Source organism: Ovis aries, chromosome 23 (genome assembly GCF_016772045.2).
Source record: "Ovis aries strain OAR_USU_Benz2616 breed Rambouillet chromosome 23, ARS-UI_Ramb_v3.0, whole genome shotgun sequence".
Classification (NCBI taxonomy): Eukaryota; Metazoa; Chordata; class Mammalia; order Artiodactyla; family Bovidae; genus Ovis; species Ovis aries.
Window position 1 is genome coordinate 57,972,405 of NC_056076.1, and position 20,006 is coordinate 57,992,410.

At 49.9% G+C, this 20,006-nt stretch overlaps 1 protein-coding gene across 4 annotated transcripts in view; it reads right to left on the reverse strand.

Moving 5' to 3' along the window:
- Window positions 1-20,006, reverse strand: part of ALPK2 (alpha kinase 2) — a 140,920-nt gene that overhangs the window by 36,715 nt on the left and 84,199 nt on the right. For all 4 annotated transcript variants that reach the window (XR_006057722.2, XM_027960856.2, XM_027960857.3 and 1 more), the window contains exon 5: window positions 2,570-5,894. Coding sequence is in view for 3 of the 4 variants with exons in the window: in XM_027960856.2 (XP_027816657.2) it covers window positions 2,570-5,894 (3,325 nt within the window). In the remaining variant the exon portion in view is untranslated. The remainder of the gene's footprint in view (window positions 1-2,569; window positions 5,895-20,006) is intronic.

A 20,006-nucleotide genomic window follows, 5' to 3' on the forward strand; every position in this document is an offset into this window, starting at 1 on the left:
ACTTGAAAGAAAACCCATGCCACTTTTAACAGAAAAGATGGTTACAGACTCCCGGATTGTACCTAAATGTTTTGTAAATCTTGTTTGGCACGTGGTCTAATTATACCAGTTAGCTGCACTGGTTGATGTTTTGAATTTTTAATCTTATTTGAAGTAACATTATAACGGGCAGAAAGTATACAGCCACTCGCTATGCACTAAAGATTTCTTCTCACAGGGCCGCGACAGGTTCCGCCCAAGCTACCCGTCCCGGAGGACAGAGCCTCCCGGCCACGGGCAGCCCAGCCATCTTGTCCACCTTTTGCCCTGCCCTGCCTCTGGAAGTGAGCACGGTGAAGAGCTGCAAGCGCAAGATACAGAGTGCACTCTACACCAGAACCACTCCATCGCTTAAAACTGGCCTTGTCAATCTCCTTTCCAAATAAAGCTTTTCCCTCCCTCTCACCAAAACTCCGGCGTTTGGCTTCTCTGGTGGCTCAGTGGTAAAGATTATCGCCTGCCAATGCAGGAGACACAGGTTCAATCCCTGGTCCAGGAAGATGCCACGGAGCAGCTAAGCCCGTGTGCCGCAGCTACTGACGCCTGCACTCCGCAACACGAGAAGCCGCCGCACCGAGCAGCCCGAGCTCCAAGCTAGAGAAGAGTTCTCGCAGCGGAGACCTCGCCCAGCCAAAAATAGATGAAAAAAATTACAGCACGTGTTGTCGCCTGTAACTGGGTTCAGATGTAACTATTCTTTTAGAGACCTGGACTTGGGTGATCAGGGTCCCTCTCCTCCTCTAAACCTAAGTCCAATCTTCTGCCTTTCTGCAGCTCCTGATGCGGAAGAGCCACACAAAGGCTGAACACCTCTCTCATCGTGTCTGCAACACCTTCTTCCGTGGGAGTGAGTCAGGCTAGCAAACTCCTCCCCTCCCATCTCAGCAATCTTCAGCTCCCATTCAGACCTCCTTCTAGATACACTGCGCTCTGAGCAAACTTGGTTTCCAAAACTTCGGAAAGTTTTTCCCCCTAGAAAGCGTTTTTAAACTTTCCCACACCACGGAATTCCCATTCACCTCTTTGAGGGCCTCCAGTGTTAAAAGCACCAGTGAGCTCCTTGGTGGCTCAGCGGTAAAGAAAGCTCCTGCCAACGCAGGAGACACAAGAGATTTGGGTTTGATCCTTGAGTCAGGAAGATCCTCTGGTGTAGGAAATGGCAACCCACTCCATTATTCTTGCCTGGAGATTCCTATGGACAGAGGAGCCTGGTGGGCTACAGCCCACGGGGTTGCAAAAGAGACAGACCCAACTTAGTGACTAAACCACCACCAAGGCCATGACGCACCCAAGGGCACGCGCCCATGTTGGTCAGAGTGGGACTGAAAGCTCAGTCCTTTTATATGCTGTGATACAGCCTCTTAGTACAAACCGTTTATTCATAAAAGGAACAAGGCATTACAAGATTCACTGCCTCAAAAGACATCCAAAGGCTACATTAGAGATGGCATGAGCTTAATGTCAGTTACTAAAGTCCCCGAATTTCACGGCACTCCAACGACCACCTCAGGATCCCTAATGGCTGATACTGTGGTCCTTTCTGGCCTCAGCGCTGGGCCCTGACACACTGCACACTTAAAAGAAGTTCTTTTTGGACTTTTTTTTAAAAAACAGAACTACTAGCTCCTCCTCCAGTCTTCCTGTTTTAGTAAACAGCAACCCCGTAACTTAACAGTAGCTCAGGCTAACATCATGGAGTCACCCTTGCCTTCTTTCTCACAGCCTCCCTCCCCTCCGTTAGCGGGTCCCATGGTTCCTGCCTACAAAACTTCTACAGAATGTCATCACTAGTCACTGCTATGCATCGCTACCATCTTGGTCCAAGTCATCTCTCACCTAGATTACTGCAGGCTAATGCTTGTTTCTTTACTGTTTTTTGAAGGATAATTAAACAGGAAGCATCCTAACCACGTGCTCCCTCAGTTAAGCCCACCGACAGGCAGCCTATACCAGTGGTGCTCCCAGTAGGTCCCCAGGAGCTCAGTAGAAATGCACTTTCTCCTGAACCAGAAACTCTAGGTCGGGCTTCCCAGGTAGCTCAGCTGGTAAAGAATCCACCTGCAATGCAGGAGACCTTGTGCATCGGGAAGTTTCCCTGGAGAAGGGATAGGCTGCCCACTCCAGTATTCATGGGCTTCCCTGGTGGCTCAGATGGTAAAGAATCTGCCTTCAATGTGGGAGATCTGGGTTTGATCCTTGGGTTGGGAAGATCCCCTGGAGGAGGGCATGTCAACCCACTCCAATATTCTTGCCTGGAGAACCCCCATGGTCAGAGGAGCCTGGAGGGCTACAGTCCATGGGGTCCCAAAGAGTTGAACATGACTGAGCGATCTGTCTAAAGAGCCCCCTAGGGGAGCCCAAGGTCACTCACATTTGAGACCCACCAGCCTACACGTCAGACCACTTGGTCCCAGCATCCAGTGCCTGCTCAGCGGACATGCACCCTAAATACAAGGGCTCAGAAGGATGCGCGAACTTGCCCTCAAGGTCAACAAACGCAAACTGCGATAGGAAGCAACACAGCCCTCACCTCTCGCTCTGCTCTGGCAAGGTGGCCTCTGGGGCTCTCCTTTCTCATCTGTGCGCGAGACTGACGTTTCAGGCTTAGGACTCTCAGAGACCGAGTTCTTTCTCACGTTCTCCTCTTCCAATCTCAGCCTCAGGGCAGCCACCCTGGACAGAATTTTCTTCTTTACCCCCTCAGCTAAGTATCCACTTCCTGGGGTTTTTTGCTTCTCCTTGACCTCCTGTGACTTCATCACTGCTGGCGGGGGTGGACAGCTAGCTTGGGCCGCCATGGGGCCAACCTTCTCCTCCTCCCCCGACTTTTTCCCGTGGCCCAGAGTGGAGCCCTGTTGGTAGGGGTCCCGCAGCATCTTAGGAGCTTTCGCTGATGCACATTCTCCGGAAACAGATGCCAGGGGCCCCGCCAGGGAACCAGATGTGCCTGTGGGTTTGGTTTCCCCAGCGGGGGGTTCCTCTATCTTATGTTCCTCAATTCTGTGGCTTCTTGAAAAGTCTGTGATGCCTCTTTCAGGAGGGGACGTAAAAGGCCTCCTGGTGAGACCACCGGAAGAGGGCGCTTGCTTCCACTCCCTCTTCATAGCTCGCCTTTCCTCTGAGTCAGAAGAGGCATGCTCGTGGTTTCTGGGCTCCACGAAGTCCTCCTCACGGAGGTCATAACTCTGAGCTGCGAAGCTGCAAGTAGTGACTCCAACAGATTGGGGGGTCACCCTGGCAAGACGGCTAGAGAGAGCTAGAGCGGGGGAAACTAATGCTGGTCCATTGCTTTTACTGGGTCCAGGCCCCCCTGAGCGCCTCTCCCTGCCTTCCTGTACTCGGCTTCTGATGCGTCCCCCTGGCATCACCTCCCCAGCCTGCACAGGGCCCGGGACTGCCGAGATGGCAGCACGCACGTCCCCCCTTGCTCTGTCCTGGCGACTTTGTCCTGCCTCCCACCCCACACGGTCCCCTTGGCTTTGGTTGGTGCCGTTCTCGCTTGGAGGGGTTTCCCCACTTTGCTGGGGACACGCAACTTGCACAATGGCAGGCTGGACTTCCAGTCTCTGGTCCAAGTGTCCCCCCTTCGGTTTGTTCTCCACTCTGGTGGCCCCCAGCGTGGACCCAGAAGGCTCTGGTGGCTCTGTCCTGGCCCACCTCACACTCGTTTCATCAGTGGGGTCCACAGAGGACTCCAAGATGTTAGGGCAGGACAGGAGCTGCTTAAAGAAAGTGGGGCGATCCCTCTTGAGTCGGCTTTCATCTCGATTTTGGCTCACATGGTTAGCATTTTCGTTCCTTCCGGTTCTGAAAGCCTCTGGGAGCAAGCCTGTGACACAGACTTTCTTTCCCTCTACAGGGTCCACAGATGACTCCAGGAATCTGCGTTGGCTCAGATACTGGGAGGAAAGACAACTCCAACTTTTACAGCCAGCTCGTTCTTCCCTTTTATGGACTTTTCGGTTATTAGCAATTGCTGAGCTATACTCTACCTGAGGACTGCAGGCTGATGCTGTCTTAGAGGGGCCCGGTTTAGGCACGGCAGCACCCGCCTTTAGAACATCAGGAATTGCCCGGATCCTGTCAGGAATGAGACCAGCGTCCATCCCCTTGAACCCAGAATCTGTCAGCTGTCCTACTGGCCAGGTTTCTGGAACAGAAGCCTCTAGAGTGATGATCTTCAGCTTTTTACCCGCTTCCCAACATCCTGGACTGTTCTCTTTCGACTCGTCCAGGAGGACGTTAGAGAGAGGGGGAACTTGGCTCAGAGGCTGACTGTCATCTTTCACTGTAGATTCAGCCACCACAGACACACGACTGCCCGAGCTCTGCCCTCCTCTCTCTGTGGAGCTGGCTGATGAGCAGTCCGAGGGCACCAAGTTTGTTTCCACTTGTCCGACAGATGTCGTGGGCAAAGTTTCCTGGAAATTATCGTCAGGAGAACGCTGCTGTGCTATTTCACTTCCTTTTTCTTGGAAATTCTCTTCAAGGCTCCTGGTGTGTGCTCTGTGCCCGGTCTGGCTCTTCCTTCTAGACAGGTTACCAGTCAGAAGAGGGGAACTGCTACAGAAACCCTCTCCCTCTGGGAGTTGAGGAACTTGGACATGGATTCCAGGTCCACTGAGAGCCATGTGTCCTAGCTCTCCTGAAGATTTGATTGTGGAGCCATTAAAACCATGAGCCAACTGTACATTGGAAGGAAGTTGAGAAGCATTTCCATCTGGTGCCCGAGGTGAACTCTCCTCAGGGCCACCTGCAGGGCTGTCCCCAGCAGCTGAAACAGCAAGGGATTTGGGTGGGTGGCCTTTCGGGGCAACGGAAAGAGCGGATGTGTCCCCATTCGCCCCCATCACCTCAGCACACTCAACATTAGCAGTTAGCGTTGTGGGCTTCTCCTGAGGAAACTTCACTACCGAACTATGACCTGCCAGTATGTCTGCCGAGTCTGGGGCACCGGGGCTAGAGTTCTCGTCACCGCCCTCCTCTTTGGCCCAAACGGAAGAGTTGCTCTCTGGAGCTAGTGGCCATCTTTCCTCAAGGTCCCCTGAGTGACTGGGGCTCAGCCTCTCCGGGCCAGCCTTCACTATGGAGGCCGGCGTGGAGGCGGAGCCCTCTATGTTGGCTAGATCCTCCCTGGTGGCACCATTACTGGCTTTCTGTGAGATGTTCCAGGTGAAAGTGCTGATGAAAAGAGGGGAGTCGGGAGAGGTTCTCTCGTCACTGCTCCCGCACGTAGCCTGGGGAGGCTCAGGACCTCGTGTCTGAGAAAGAACGTCCAGAGTCTTGTCATCGGGAGGACATAAATCAGGCAGTTCGCTTTGACCTGCCAGCTCTAAGTCCAGGGAGCACATTTCTTGAGGCAAATATTTACCGACTGGGGCTCCAACCGGAGAGCCCACGGTATCACATGCTCCCTGGTCACCTGCTTCAAGACGCTCCAAGCCACAGGCGGCTACTCCGTCCCCTGGCCCAGCGCACATGGTTTCCAGGGTGGGGATGGTGTGTGCAAATTCAGGGGACACAGAGGCAGCCTGGGGCTGGAGGGGAGGCCCCAACAGCTCACAGGGGGACATGGCTTCACCACTGGCTTCTGGGATGCTCGGCGCACGCCCCAGGTCTCCTGCAGAAGGTCCGAGCGTGTTGTCACCTTGGTTTTCTTCATGCCATGCCCCTTGGGTACAGCCGTCTACCTCCGGGTGTTCCGCCAATGATGCACTTTCTTTGTTGATCCATCCTAAGTGGGGGAGGGACTCTGTTGTGGTCCCAGGAAAAGCAGGCTCCTCCCCAGTAGGCTCCGAGAAAGCTGGCATGTGGCTGAGAGAGATTCGCTCCCTGACTGTTTCCTGAATTTGTACCTAGAAGATGAAAAGTGATATTAATAGAATTGTTCCTGGGAGATCCACAATAGGGCCTAAACTGCAATCCCAAGAGTGTTAATCCTCGATGACTCTAGTTAAAATTGAGATCTATGCAGTAATTCCCAAACTCTAGTCGTGAGACATCTTGAAGAAATGCAACTCTTGTGTTGCAAGGGATCCTCAAATTCCCCATTATAAGTAAAAGGCCACCTGACAATCGATTTTTTTTTTTCCTTCCCAGGAAAAAATACGGAATTTATGGTAAATTATTTGCTAAACTTTTAAGTCACAAGAGTTCATGTGAATCTTTTCAGAATGAAACTTCACATGATCATAAATAAAACATGCAGTGCCTGTAAAGTACCAAAGAGCAATTTTTAATTTTTCAATTGAAGGATAATTGCTTTACAGTATTGTCTTGGTTTCTACCAAACATCAGCATGAATCGGCTCTAGGTCTACGCATGCCCCCTGCTGCAAAGAGCAATCTTTGTCCCCTGAGGCCAGCTCGCTGGTTGATTACTGAGGAGGTGTGCCCTTGAACCCACCTCTAATGAGGCAGTGGCGTTATGATTGGTCTTGGGCACTGCCCATCATTCCTGCCCCAGGTAGGTTAAAAAGTCTTGAAATACTGCTTGCAGCCACCAATGATTCATCTTTTCTTGCCTTAAGGCTACCGTAAGTTAAATTTTCATTTACCTCAGATTTTACTGGTGTAGAAGTGCTAACTGAACAAGAAATTCTGTATGGCTTCCTATGCTATGAACTCCATGGGTGCTAGAACCATTTGTCGAGTTGACAAACATTTAACACACCTCCAGGGTTGGGCTTCCCTGACAGCTCAGCTGGTAAAGAATCTGCCTGCAAAGCAGGAGGCCCCAGTTTGATTCCTAGGTCAGGAAGATCCCCTGGAGAAGGGAAAGGCTACCCACTCCAGTATTCTGGCCTGGAGAATTCCATGGACTGTGTAGTCCATGGGGTCGCAAAGCATTGGACTGAGCGACTTTCACCCCAGTGTGTTAGAAAGAATCCCAGGTGACAGGCAAAGTGTCCACGTGCAGGGAGCGCCCACTCTGCATTGAGACACAGGTTGTCCCTAGCAGGGGCTCCATAAGCATGTGAAGGAACCAGTATTGAACACCACACACCAGCTGAGTCAGATCTGCCCAACTTCACCCTGTTACACCTCTAAGTCTGAAAGACTTTGGGCTTTTGTCTGCTTCTGTTCTGGGGACAACTGTTTTAAGAGACTAACCACAAGCAGGGCCCACTGCTGGCTCACATCCTGGTGTTTCTAATAGAGAAACAGTTTATATATTTTCCACTGTGATAAATGGGAGTGGGAAAAATTTCCAGTAAGCAAGCAAGGTTTTTTTTTGAGGTGTCCAGGAGTTTGTGTTCATGTTTTTCCCTCTATAATACCTATAACATGTAGAGAATGTTCTTTTCACTTACTAATTTGGTTCAGTTTCTGTGAGCTACAGCGCAAACCTTCTGAATGATTATGCATAGAAAGTGTGGGCAGCTTCCCAGTCATGATTTGAGATGTGTAGGGAGATTATCTGATTAAAAACACCAAGACCCTCTTCTGAGCCTTCCTCCCCTGCCGGAGTTTCCACCACCTATGTCAGCCCTTTATTTTAAGATCTCGCCATCATCACAACGTCAGTGCCAGCCAGTTATGGATGGACTAGATGCCATGTATAGAATTCCCTGCCAGGCACTGGACAGTTTTTTCCAAAGGGCTCCAGTTTAAAAAGCCACTGTGTTGTTCCCTGGCATGTTACCATACTTTCCTAGTTAGAGTTATGGGCAATAGCTAAGAGGCTAATGCCTGGGAAAGACGAACCTGGGACAAGCAAGCTTTGACTAGGATAGTTAGGTCCCTGGCATGTTGCAGCCATGCTGTGTCATGCCTTGATTTATGGAAGAGTCATGTTCCTACTTACTGCCGTACACTCATGCTCCTCTGTCTACCTTTTAAAATAAAATCCTACTTCAAAATAGCCTAGTGAAGCCCCATATGTAGAGAAAACATGGCAAACCCTTGACCATGTAGAATTCATCCACTGGAATATTTACTGAGCACTATGGTCATGTATGGAGGTGAGAGTTGGACTGTGAAGAAAGCTGAGCAACGAAGAACCGATGCTTTGGAACTGTGGTGTTGGAGAACACTCTTGAGAGTCCCTTGGACTGCAAGGAGAGCCAAACCAGTCCATTCTAAAGGAGATCAGTCCTGGGTGTTCTTTGGAAGGACTGATGCTAAAGCTGAAACTCCAGTACTTTAGCCAGCTCATACGAAGAGTTGACTCATTGGAAAAGACTCTGAAGCTGGGAGGGATTGAGGGCAGGAGGAGAAGGGAACGACAGAGGATGAGATGGCTGGATGGCATCACTGACTCCATGGGCATGAGTCTGAGTGAACTCCGGGCGCTGGTGATGGACAGGGAGGCCTGGAGTGCTGCAATTCATGGGGTCGCAAAGAGTCGGACACGACTGAGCGACTGAACTGAACTGATATACCAAGCTGCTCTAGGGACTGGAGAAGCATCAGCAAATAAGGACCGCTGGCCTTTGGGACGTTAGGTTCAAGCAACCGGCCATACAAACTGGTCCTACTACTGATGAACTATTTAGTCCACGTTGTAACCCATGGGATTTTTCTCAAAGTGGCACTTTAACAGCCCAATGCATACTTGCCGAGGCTCACAGCATCAGTTTCAAGGTCAGGCTCCTCGGAGGCCAGCTCAGAGAAAGGGAAACCACAGGCTCACACCTTTCGAATGAGTCAGACCTTTCTCTCAGGAGGCACTCTCTTAGTTAAGTCATTACGAAAGAACTCCAGCGAATGATTCTCCTGCTGCTCAGCTATTCTCATCATGGAGTGAGCAGGGAGACTTGGGCGATTGTTAACGTAGGAAATTTGTTCTCATTCAGGTGAGGATGAGGGTTTTGGCCCAGCATGGTGTGTGGACTCGGAGGGCTAGCCACCTCGGCTTCAGCTTAATCCCACATTGCACACATGATCCCTTGTAACCACGTTAGCCTCTCTGACCCTCGTCTCTTCCTCTAAGGCTAACCACACGCACGTCAGCACTATCCTGCCAAGTGCCTGGCACCCACTGACACTCGCTTCCCTTGTTCCTGTGAAAAGAAGTCATGGTTGCAGCGAGAGAGACAGCACCTCTAAGGAGCGGAGCAGCGCTCTGCAGGCTTTATGCCGGCTTTCTCATTCGAGGGGTAAAATAAATCTGAGATACTGACGCTAGCATCTCTTCTTCGCTGATCTCAATACCCTGGGTCCAATCAGGAAACAGAAACCACGCAGTAGGTCAGGTAATGGAAGCTGAGTAGCAAGAGTTGTTAACGGCATTAGAGGAAGAGCTGGGAGACCTTGGAAAAGCCCACGGCGCCCTAAGGGAGGGACAACCCTGAGAAGGGACCGCTTGCAAGGGGCACAGACCGAGCCAGGAAAGGTGTAATCAGGCCACCAGGTAGCAGAGAATTTGCTGGTCTGGAATTGCTGGGTGAGCCATACACCACACGCTTCCGTGGGTAGGCAGGGCGCCAGTGGTCAGAGGGAGTCAGGGACCTGCAGGGGCAGAGGCCTTCTGAGGGTGGGTGGGCTACAGTGAAAAGGAATGACAGAGGCCTGCGTCAGGAGACAGTGGACGCTGGTGCAAGCAGGAGGGTTGCCCTGCAGAGTGTGGTTTCAGAGTAGAGAGGGTTGCAGGGCAGTCACATGAGGCTGCAGATGGACCAGGGTCTGGGTCCTGTGGCTGCGGCCAGCTCTACAGGACGAGCATGCAGCCGTCTCCCCGACCCCTGACCCATGCTGCAAAGATGGAAGCCTCCTCCTCCCCCACCTCCACTGTGAGCTTCACGTGGTGCTTACTTTAAAGGAGAAGTGGGAGAATGAAACTAATCACCAAGCGTGTATTGAAGGATGCTTCCAGACCTGAGAGGCAGTAACGGAGAACTGGCATGTGAGGTCACTGAGGTCAGAGTTTAGACGTCTGCCCCGGGGTCCCACGGTCAATGACAGAACTCGGATTTTAAGCCAAGACTGACTGATTCTAAAAACCGTAGAGAAATGACACTCAGTCAGGTCTGATTCTTTGACAACCTCCTGGACTTTAGCCTGCCAGACTCTTCTATCCATGGAATTCTCCAGGCAAGAATATTGGAGTGGGTGGTCATTCTCTTCTCCAGACATTGAACTTGGGTCGTGCGCATTGCAGGCAGAATCCTTACTGTCTGAGCCACCAGGGAAGCCCCAGCTGATTCTAAAGCCCTTTCCAACTCAGGTTTTCTAGCCAAGAAAAATTAAAACAAACCCCAGCCAAGGGTTGGGAATGCCCTCTACTAACTTAAACCCAGAACTTCTGAACTGCTGAGACACATCGAGCAGGAGAGTATAGTGGTCCTATTTCTTATGACTGCTTACTTATCAGCTTCCTCACAAGCTCTGAGGGTCAGTTTCAGTTCAGTCACTCAGTCGTGTCCGACTCTTTGCAACTCCATGAATCGCAGCACACCAGGCCTCCCTATCCATCACCAACTCCTGGAGTTCAGACTCGCGTCCATCGAGTCAGTGATGCCACCCAGCCCTCTCACCCTCTGTTGTCCCCTTCTCCTCCTGCCCCCAATCCCTCCCAGCAGAGTCTTTTCCAATGAGTCAACTCTTTGCATGAGGTGGCCAAAGTACTGGAGCTTCAGCTTTAGCATCATTCCTTCCAAAGAAATCCCAAGGCTGATCTCCTTCAGAATGGACTGGTTGGATCTCCTTGCAGTCGAAGGGACTCAAGAGTCTTCTCCAACACCACACTTCAAAAGCATCAATTCTTCAGCACTCAGCTTTCTTCACAGTCCAACTCTCACATCCATACGTGACCACAGGAAAAACCATAGCCTTGACAGACGGACCCTTAGTCGGCAAAGCAATGTCTCTGCTTTCGAATATACTATCTAGGTTGCTCATAACTTTTCTTTCAAGGAGTAAGCATCTTTTAATTTCATGGCTGCAATCACCATCTGCAGTGATTTTGGAGCCCCCAAAGAATAAAGTCTGACACTGTTTCCCCATCTATTTCCCATGAAGTGATGGGACCAGATGCCATGATCTTCGTTTTCTGAATGTTGAGCTTTAAGCGAACTTTTTCACTCTCCTCTTTCACTTTCATCAAGAGGCTTTTTAGTTCCTCTTTGTTATGCACCAAGCCCGTATCTCCAAACCAACCAAGAGAGCGAACAAGTCCACCATGGTAATGCAAAAGCAAGAAGGGAATTTTTTATTTCTAGCACGCTGGGGCTCAAGCCTCATCCGACGCAGCGGAATCAGATGAGAGCCCCAAACAAAGCAGTATGGCGGTTTATATACAGTCAGCTCTGTCTCAGGTACAGGGTACTTGGCGATACCTGATTGGACAGGCAGAATGAGCTCATGCAACGCCTTCCTTATGCTATCGCATATAGAAATCTTTCCTTATTTGGTTAAGGAATGTTCAAGAAAACAGGAAACATGACTCAGGTCCCCGGAGCTGTTATGCACCTCATTGAGCCGACCACCCTGCCTAACATTCCCCCCTGTTCTTAGATCATACAGAGGAATCCTCCTCTGGGTCCTGAGATACTGTTTGATATTGCTGCCGAAGCACGAACAGCTGTACTGTATTAATGCGCTCTTTTACAAAGGCTACAAGTCTATTGATAATACAAGGGCCAAACATAAGCATTATTAGAAGGATTATCAGGGGTCCTAGCAGGGTAGAGATTAAAGTAGTCAGCCAGGGGGATTGTTGAAACCAGGACTCAAACCATCCCTGTTGAGCCTCATGCTCTCGTTTACGCTGGGCTAGCCCCTCTCTCACTTTGGCCATGGATTCCCTAACTATTCCAGTATGGTCTGCATAAAAACAACATTCTTCTCCTAGGGCGGCACAAAGTCCCCCCTGTTGCAGAAATAGCAGATCTAGCCCTCTTCTATTTTGCAAAACTACTTCAGACAGGGAAGTTAAAGATGACTCTAAATGACTAATAGACTGTTCTATACGAGCGATGTCTTCATCTATGGCTGCTCTTAAAGAGTTAAATCCTTGACTTTGCATGGACAAAGCTGTTATTCCAGTTCCGGCCCCGGCTATTCCCAGACCGAACATAGTTGCTATGGTTAAGGCAGTAATGGGCTCTCTCAACTTTATAAGCCCTTTCTTGTTGAATAAGAGTCAATTTGTGGGCCCAATAATCATATACAGCTTCTTCTGGTCGATACAGTATCTTTGGCATCACAGCCACCATAACACAAAATTCTTTAGGATAAAAAATGGAGCTATGTACACAGGGAGTCAACCCAGTGTGAGAGCACACCCACCATCCTCCCATCTGTGGAACTGACCACCTGGCTACCGGCAGACTCATGAGTTCAACAGTGAGGGCACACAATGAGGATCTGTCTGGCAGCACTTTGCTCATACATAGTCCCTTTCCCCACACTTCTCTCATTGTAAGGCCTACTTTTCGTTCTCCCCATCGACATTGGGGAGGATCGGTGCCGTTGGCCAGGTCGTAAGAGGCATTGAGGCCTACTGCCTCGTAATAAGGGGGAATTAAGTTGTAACATAACCGACAGGATTTAGTTGCCTCAGGATGGGTTTAGATTTAAGGTAGCATAAGCTGCCTTTACTAATTTCCATAGTGGATCTGTTTGTCCAAGTTTAGCAAGGGGGCCCGCCTCTGGGTCTTTTGTTGGTCCCTGGGATGTAGGTAGGGAGGTTGTCGGGTAGAGAGTTGCATGGACCTGTTCAACGGGGTTTGGACCGATATTATACATTTGTACCGGTTCTAAAACTTGACTCACAACAATGATCCCGTTATAAGTAGTCAGGTCATTTCTGGTCTGAAGCCCCCATGATATCCCGTTGACCCAGGCCTTTTTTTTTTGCTTTGTCAGTGTTAAACCTTATTTTTACCTGGGCAAAGTTATGATCCTTTTCCCAATCGGAGTACAGAGGTACGGGTCCTACAAATGAGAAGTTAAGCAAGTCCCGATTTCCTACATCCCACATTCTATACCCTGGAGTCTCCGACCCATCATTAGAAGTTATGCAGTCCCAAGATTTACAATAAGAGTCCTGTGTGCCCCCACAGATCTTCCAGTTGTGCCTGGGTGCACCTGGACATGCCCAGAATGCATGATTCCGGAGGTAGCCCCTTTTCCAAGGTATATCTACCACCGGCTTAAGGTCAAAGTATAAGCCTGGCCACCAAGTATTTGGTGGATGTATTGCAGTGGTGGAGTTAAGCATCTCACATGTTAGTCCATTTTGCAGTTTCCAGGTGATTTTGACAGGTTGGTGCGGGTTCATGCTGGCAGCTTCGGAGCAGAGTAACATGGTCATCCATAAGATGGTCCAGACGAGTTGCCTTGGTCCCGTCGACGACGCCAGAGCTTCAGCCTCAGGGGGTTGGATGGGTGCAGAGACGCTTCCCATTCTTTTTTAGCGTCTTTCTGCTCTGCTGAAGTGGCTGGGCGTACGTGGTTGCAATGCACCCAAGGCCCGATACCGTCGACAGAGAAGATTCCTGGAACACCGGCTTAGGTCTTTTTTCGTCCTGTTTTTCTTCTTTTTCTTCAGAAGCTTTCATGACTAGTACCTGTGGGTTTAGCGAGGTTGGAGTCGGGGAAGAGGGACGGGGAGGTTTAGGAGGTTTAGAAGGAGCGAGAACAAAGGGTTTAAGCCATTCCGGCGGGTTTCTCACTAGATTGTGCCAGACCAGAATGTAGGGAGTCTGGTCTGGGTGCCCGGCAGGACTAGGGGTAAGCACCCTCTCTTTAACTGCCTGGATAATTTGGGGATTGAAGGTTCCCTCTTGTGGCCATCCGACGTCAAAGGTGGGCCACTCGGCAGAACAGAAAGTCACCAATTTGCTCTTCACCAGTAACAAAGGATTCTGAGCTCTAGACTTAAAATCAGAAAAATGGTCAGTCATCAGAGACAGCGGAGTAGAAGTAGATTGCCCCATGGGTACAGAGAACATGGACAATGACAACAAGACTCACACAGACAGTGCCAGCACACAGTCACAGAAACGACACAGATTCCAACTCTCAATATTACTTTCAGTCTCCTTGATAGCACTGGAGACCCCTTCTCTACTTGCAAGTGTCTTACCGTCAGGACGTCCTCAGTGCCAGCTGCCCTCCCGGTTCGCTACCGGGGACCCGGCCTTATGGGCTTGCCTCTTTACTTTACACCTAGATGCCTCCCCAGTACGATACTGGGCCCTGGACTTAATCTAGGCCTCTGCACTGCTAGCACCAGTGCTCAGAGCTCTCAACTCCTAACGAGATTATTCCCTTCTACCAGGAGAGTTGTCCTCCCCGGTAGGCCGGAGATCCCGGACGAGCACCCAAATGTTATGCACCGAGCCCGTATCTCCAAACCAACCGAGAGAGCGAACAAGTCCACCATGGTAATGCAAAAGCAAGAAGGGAATTTTTTATTTCTAGCACGCTAGGGCTCAAGCCTCATCCGACGCAGCGGAATCAGACGAGAGCCCCGAACAAAGCAGTATGGCGGTTTATATACAGTCAGCTCTTTATCTCAGTTACAGGGTACTTGGCGATACCTGATTGGACAGGCAGAATGAGCTCATGCAACGCCTTCCTTATGCTATCGCATATAGAAATCTTTCCTTATTTGGTTAAGGAATGTTCAAGAAAACAGGAAACACGACTCAGGTCCCCGGAGCTGTTATGCACCTCATTGAGCCGACCACCCTAACACTCTTCACTTTCTGCCATAAGGGTGGTGTCATCTGCATATCTGAGGTGGTTGATATTTCTCCCGGCAATCTTGATTCCAGCTTGTGTTTCTTCCAGGCCAGCGTTTCTCATGATGTACTCTGCATAGAAGTTAAATAAGCAGGGTGACAATATATAGCTCTGAGGGTAGGAATGTGTTATTCTTTGCTGAATTTTCAGAACCTTAGCACCTAGCAGGGACCCTATTGTGGAATGAATGAACATGAATGAATACAAGGAGGGGGAAGGGTAGACCAAACTTAGTAACACCCCAAACCTGGTTTTAAAAGCAGCTTGAAAACTTACACCCTGCTTGCACAATAGCCTCCAATCCCATCTCCAGCCAACATGCTGGGTTCCATAAACACATTGTTTCCATCTGTTAGCCTTTCCAAACAATTCTGCCTCCTAGGTGTGTCTGATTCCGTGGAAGGTGTGTCGTCTCTTCACCCACCCCATGAAGTTCGGGGGTTATCTTCATTAGTGGGCGTGTCCTGGATGCCACAGAGGGCATGACACTAATTTGAGTAACTAACAATAGAAGGTGGTATGAGATAAGATCCCTCTTCTCAGATAGCTTATAATCCAGCTGAAGAGACAAGATGTACAGGGGAAAAGATAAATAGCAATTCTTGACGAGTTTTGCTAGTGGCCAAATGGATGGAATTTAAACAGTTCTGTTCCAGGAGTGGAAAAATCATCACTGAATCCTCTTTCACTTGGAGAAGATTCCTGCAGTGCAAAAACCAGAGGGTGCTGTCTTCCACATCAATTCTTAAGATAATTCTTGGACACTTCCAGCGCAATCGCAGGAGACTTCTCTGCTTCATTAGAGTGGGCAGATATGGTAGACACTTCTGGTTGACTAACAGCAGGCTCAACCCCCTTTTCTCCCTTGCCACCTACAACTACAGGAAGCTGGAAAACCACATGTCCTCCCAGTTTCCTGCATAGCTAGAGGGGGACCGGGGGTCAGTTCTGGCTAAGTAGTAAGGGGGATTCCAATAAGGAACTTTCAAGGAAATTTTGCTTTTCTTATATAAGTAAAGATACAGACATCATGGGTAACTTGCCTAACCCTTCCTTCTTCCTGCGATGAAGATGTGATGCCTGGTACTGCAATAATTACCTTGTAGTCATGAGGTAACCAGCACAAGAATGAAAAGTCACTATAGCTGGTGGAGCAAAAAGGATGGACTTGGGAGGTAGCAGCTATCCTTAAGCCACTGGATCAATATCAAGCCCTTCTACCCACTGACTTCTTGGTAATGAGAAGTCCTTATGTTTACGGCCACGGTCATTGGTTATGCTATTAACTGCAGCTGAGAGCTTTCCTAACTGATGCTAGAGGAAAGTATATTTCTGAAGGATAAAAGAAAAGGCACAGTAGGTTCACCTGGAGCCCTTCAGCAGGCACTGGGCAGCTTCAGGCAGGGATTAGTCTGAAGGACAGTGTCAAAAGGGGCATCGGGTGTGGCTCCTGGACCGCGTGTCTTGGGAGCTGGTCAAAGTGCCAGGGGATCAATAGGGCCTGGGGCAAGGTGAACCTGAAGTAAGAGGTGGGGGAGGAAGACGGGGAAATGTGAGAAGACGGATCAAAGGAGAGGCCATGGTTCTAAAGGCCACATTCAGCCATCCAGAGCCAGGAGAGTTAAGCCCCTTAGATCTTTGCTTCAGCTGGGCGTTCCTGCCATAGGCTGCCATGTCCTCCCAGGCATGCAACAATTTTCTTTCTTTTTAGACGCTCCCTGAATGTTCTTTCCTCTTTATCTGGACTAGATACAAACAGCCCCACATCCTCCAACAGCTGTCTGCACACCAGTTTCCCCCTGCAGTCCCAGGAATCTTTAAATGGCAGCTTCCCCACTCCCCAGCCTCCTGGCTGGCTGCAGCCTCGCCCACGGCTAACCTTTCCCAAGTTATCTGCTGAGCCCTCACTATGGGCCTGGCGTCATTTGTCATCCGATAGATCAAATCCATACCACCTGGGGACGTGGAACTGAAAATAGCCCAGGTCCCCTAGCCAAAGAAAGCTTAAAGGCAAACCAGAATATTTCAAGAACTTGAGTTTATTTTTAGAAGTTGCTGGGATGTCCAGAAATGAGCTTCACTTAAGGCTGTGAATGTGAAAACACAAGGTGGAGGTCCCACATCTAAAATCCCCAATCCTGGGAATTCTCTGGTGATTTAGTGGTTAGGACTCCACGCTTTCACTGCTGAGGGCAAGGGTTCGCTCCCCGGTTGGGGAACTAAGATTCCACAAGTCGCACAGCGTGGCCAAAAAAGATCTCCAGTCCTGAAACACCTCCCTTCATTTGACCAGTTTTCATTCTGGACCCCTTCCTGCTGTTGGTTCAGCCGCTCAGTCACGCCCGACTCTTTGCAACCCCGTGGACTGCAGAACACTAGGCTTCCCTCTCCCCCTCACTGTTCTTCCCAGAGTTTGCTCAAGGTCACATCCATGAGTCGGTGATGCCATCTGACCATCTCACATCCCTCTGTCATCCCCCTCTCCTGCCTTCAGACTCTCCCTGGAGACAGGAAATCTTCAGCCAGCGGTGGTTGCCACCCTACCCAATTTCTTGGGAAAGTCAGGTTTTTGAAATACCAATTTGATTTCCTGGGAGAGGACTGGGTTTCCATGATGTACATACACCCTTTCCTAGAGCTTACGGGCTCTGTGCACAGAGCTATCTCTGCCTGGTAAGATGGTGTGAGCCAGGGCACAAGCCAGGAGCTTACGTTTCTGTGCATCTCAGGTGATGGAAGTAACAGCACCACCCCACTAACGATGACCACCAAGCCCTGAGCTGCCCTTAACCCTCAGCAGGCACTGCCCTAAGCACTTTTACATTAAAACATTTAATGTTTGCAAAATGACACAGAAATGTGTGCCTTTAGGACTGGGTCATGTTAAAGAGAACTATACCAGTTATTCTAACACATGAGACCATTTCATGGTAAACTCCCCAAGCATCAGCTCAGTTTGTGACCCCATGGACTGCAGCATGCCAGGCCTCCCTGTCCATCACCAACTCCTGGAGTTCACTCAAACTCACGTCCATTGAGTCGGTGATGCCATCCAACCATCTCATCCTCTGTCATCCCCTTCTCCTCCTGCCTTCAATCTTCCCCAGCATCAGGGTCTTTTCAAATGAGTCAGTTCATCGCATCAGGTGGCCAAAGCATTGGAATTTCAGCTTCAGCATCAGTCCTTCTCAAAGCATAACAGCCCAGAAAAGCAACTGTCTTCCTTCCCCTGGACAGTTTTGTTTTCCTGCATCTGACAGTTTGTTGGGAGATGAAGAGAGCTTTGATTTTCACATACACACACGTATGTGCTAAGTTGCTTGAGTTGTATCTGACTTTGTGACCCCATGGACTGTAGCCCACACCAGACTCCTCTGTCCATGGGATTCTCCAGGTAAGAATATTGGAATGGGTTGCCATGCCCACCTCCCAGGGATTTTCCTGACCCAGGGATTGAACCCATGTCTCCTGCAGCTCCTGTACTGCAGGCGGATGCTTTACCGCTGAGCCACTGGGGAACACACACAAACATAAGCAGAATCAGGAAGGCTAATGATTTTTCTTGCATGCCACCAAGCATCTCTGGACACTTGGGTGTTCTGCTACGTGCCAAACATCCTGACACTTGAAGAGGTGAGAGGAAAGGGGAGCAGGGTGACGGATGGAGCAAGCGGGCCTCGGAAAACCCAGGTGTCATCCTGGAAGCACTCCCTCGTGGGCAGTGGTTCTGGCGAAGTCACTGGCTCTGAGGCGGTTTCTTCCACAGTAAAACGAGAGGGCTTGAGTGTATCTCCTGACCTCCACTCGCCTTGGTGTCCCATGACCTGCTGCCATGGAAACAATACAAACGTTGAAGTGGGGCTTAAACCTCACCTTCCACTTGAAACCATGTTTTCCCTTTGACTCCTAAGGCTTCTAAGATCTGCCTCAACTAGGAAAGCTGATTAGGGGAAAGGACACATACATAGACTGAGGCAGGACGAGCCAGTGAGGGCACCCAGCGAGGACCAGGGGAGAGAGAGTGGGCTGGAGAATGCCCCCCAGCCCAATTCCCAGCTCGTGTCTGGCTTCACTCATGGCTGCTTCTCCTGCCTCTGTTTACCAAGTGCCCCATCTTTTCAGAGGGCTGCACTGTGTCAGGATGTGGGCCCCCCACTTGGTCCCAAAGTATTCTGGAGGCTCACAGAGCTGGTCCATGCAAATTAAAATCATCACAGCCACACAAGCCAAGACCAGCAGCTGACAGCCTCTAAACTGAATAGTCCTCACTGGGCTTGAGAAAAATTTTGGTTTCTTTCACCCAGTAACTCTCCTTTCCCCTCAACTCAGTTTTGCAAAGAATTAAGAGCTTCCAGACCCACTTGAGCTCCTTGATTCCCCTCCCCCAGCCTCCCCAGAGGCCAGAGTGAATCCCAGCTGTGGGTTTTTGGTGTGGTGGTGTTTACTTCCCACAGGCCGAAGCTTCTCTGCAGATCTCAGACTGGATAACGAGGAGGGAAAAATGAAACCTTAGTCAGGTTCTAGGAGAGCATGTGAGTCAGTCTCCTTACAGTTTCTAGCACCTGTGAGCAAAACCAAAACCATAGTAGCAGCAGTTACCGTACTGCCCTGACAATACGTGGTACGAAGCCAGTTCTTGTAAACTTTAGAAACAGGAAATACTTGTCACATGGTTGCTACACTACTTGCCTACTCAGCGAAGCTTCAAAGTGTACACGGGTGGTGTTCCTTTGGCACTTGGAAAATCTTAACGTCAACACGTAGGCAGGTTGCCTGTCATGGATGACCATCACCAAAAATGAGAAAATGCAGGACTGGGGTTTGGAGAGCCCCTTATTAGGCCTTGTATTTCAGGTAAGCAGCAGGACCGCTGTTATGTCCTTAGGTTTAGCTTCTGGCTAAACAAGAACTATCCCCCGAAAGAGTACAGGTCTAGCAGGGAACCATTACCTAAGCCCGCAGTAAGTTACCCCATCAGATTCAGAGATGCTTCTTCAGGAGAAGCAAAGTTCCCTGGACAGTGAGATCCATGAGAGGAGAACAGGGTTAGTCGTCTTATGGAGCAAGGCTCATAGTAGGCACTCAAGAGACAGGGCAGAGGACTAGACATCCAGTCTGTTCTTAGTTCCATGTCCCTTTGCTGACAGAGGCAGGAGCGTTCGTCCCTTCAGAGTCTGGTTCTCTACTTCTGAAGAGACGCTGATCTACCTAATAACCTCCCTGAGGGTCCTGTGCTTTCATTAATGTTGAGTCGCTAAGTCGTATCCAACTCTT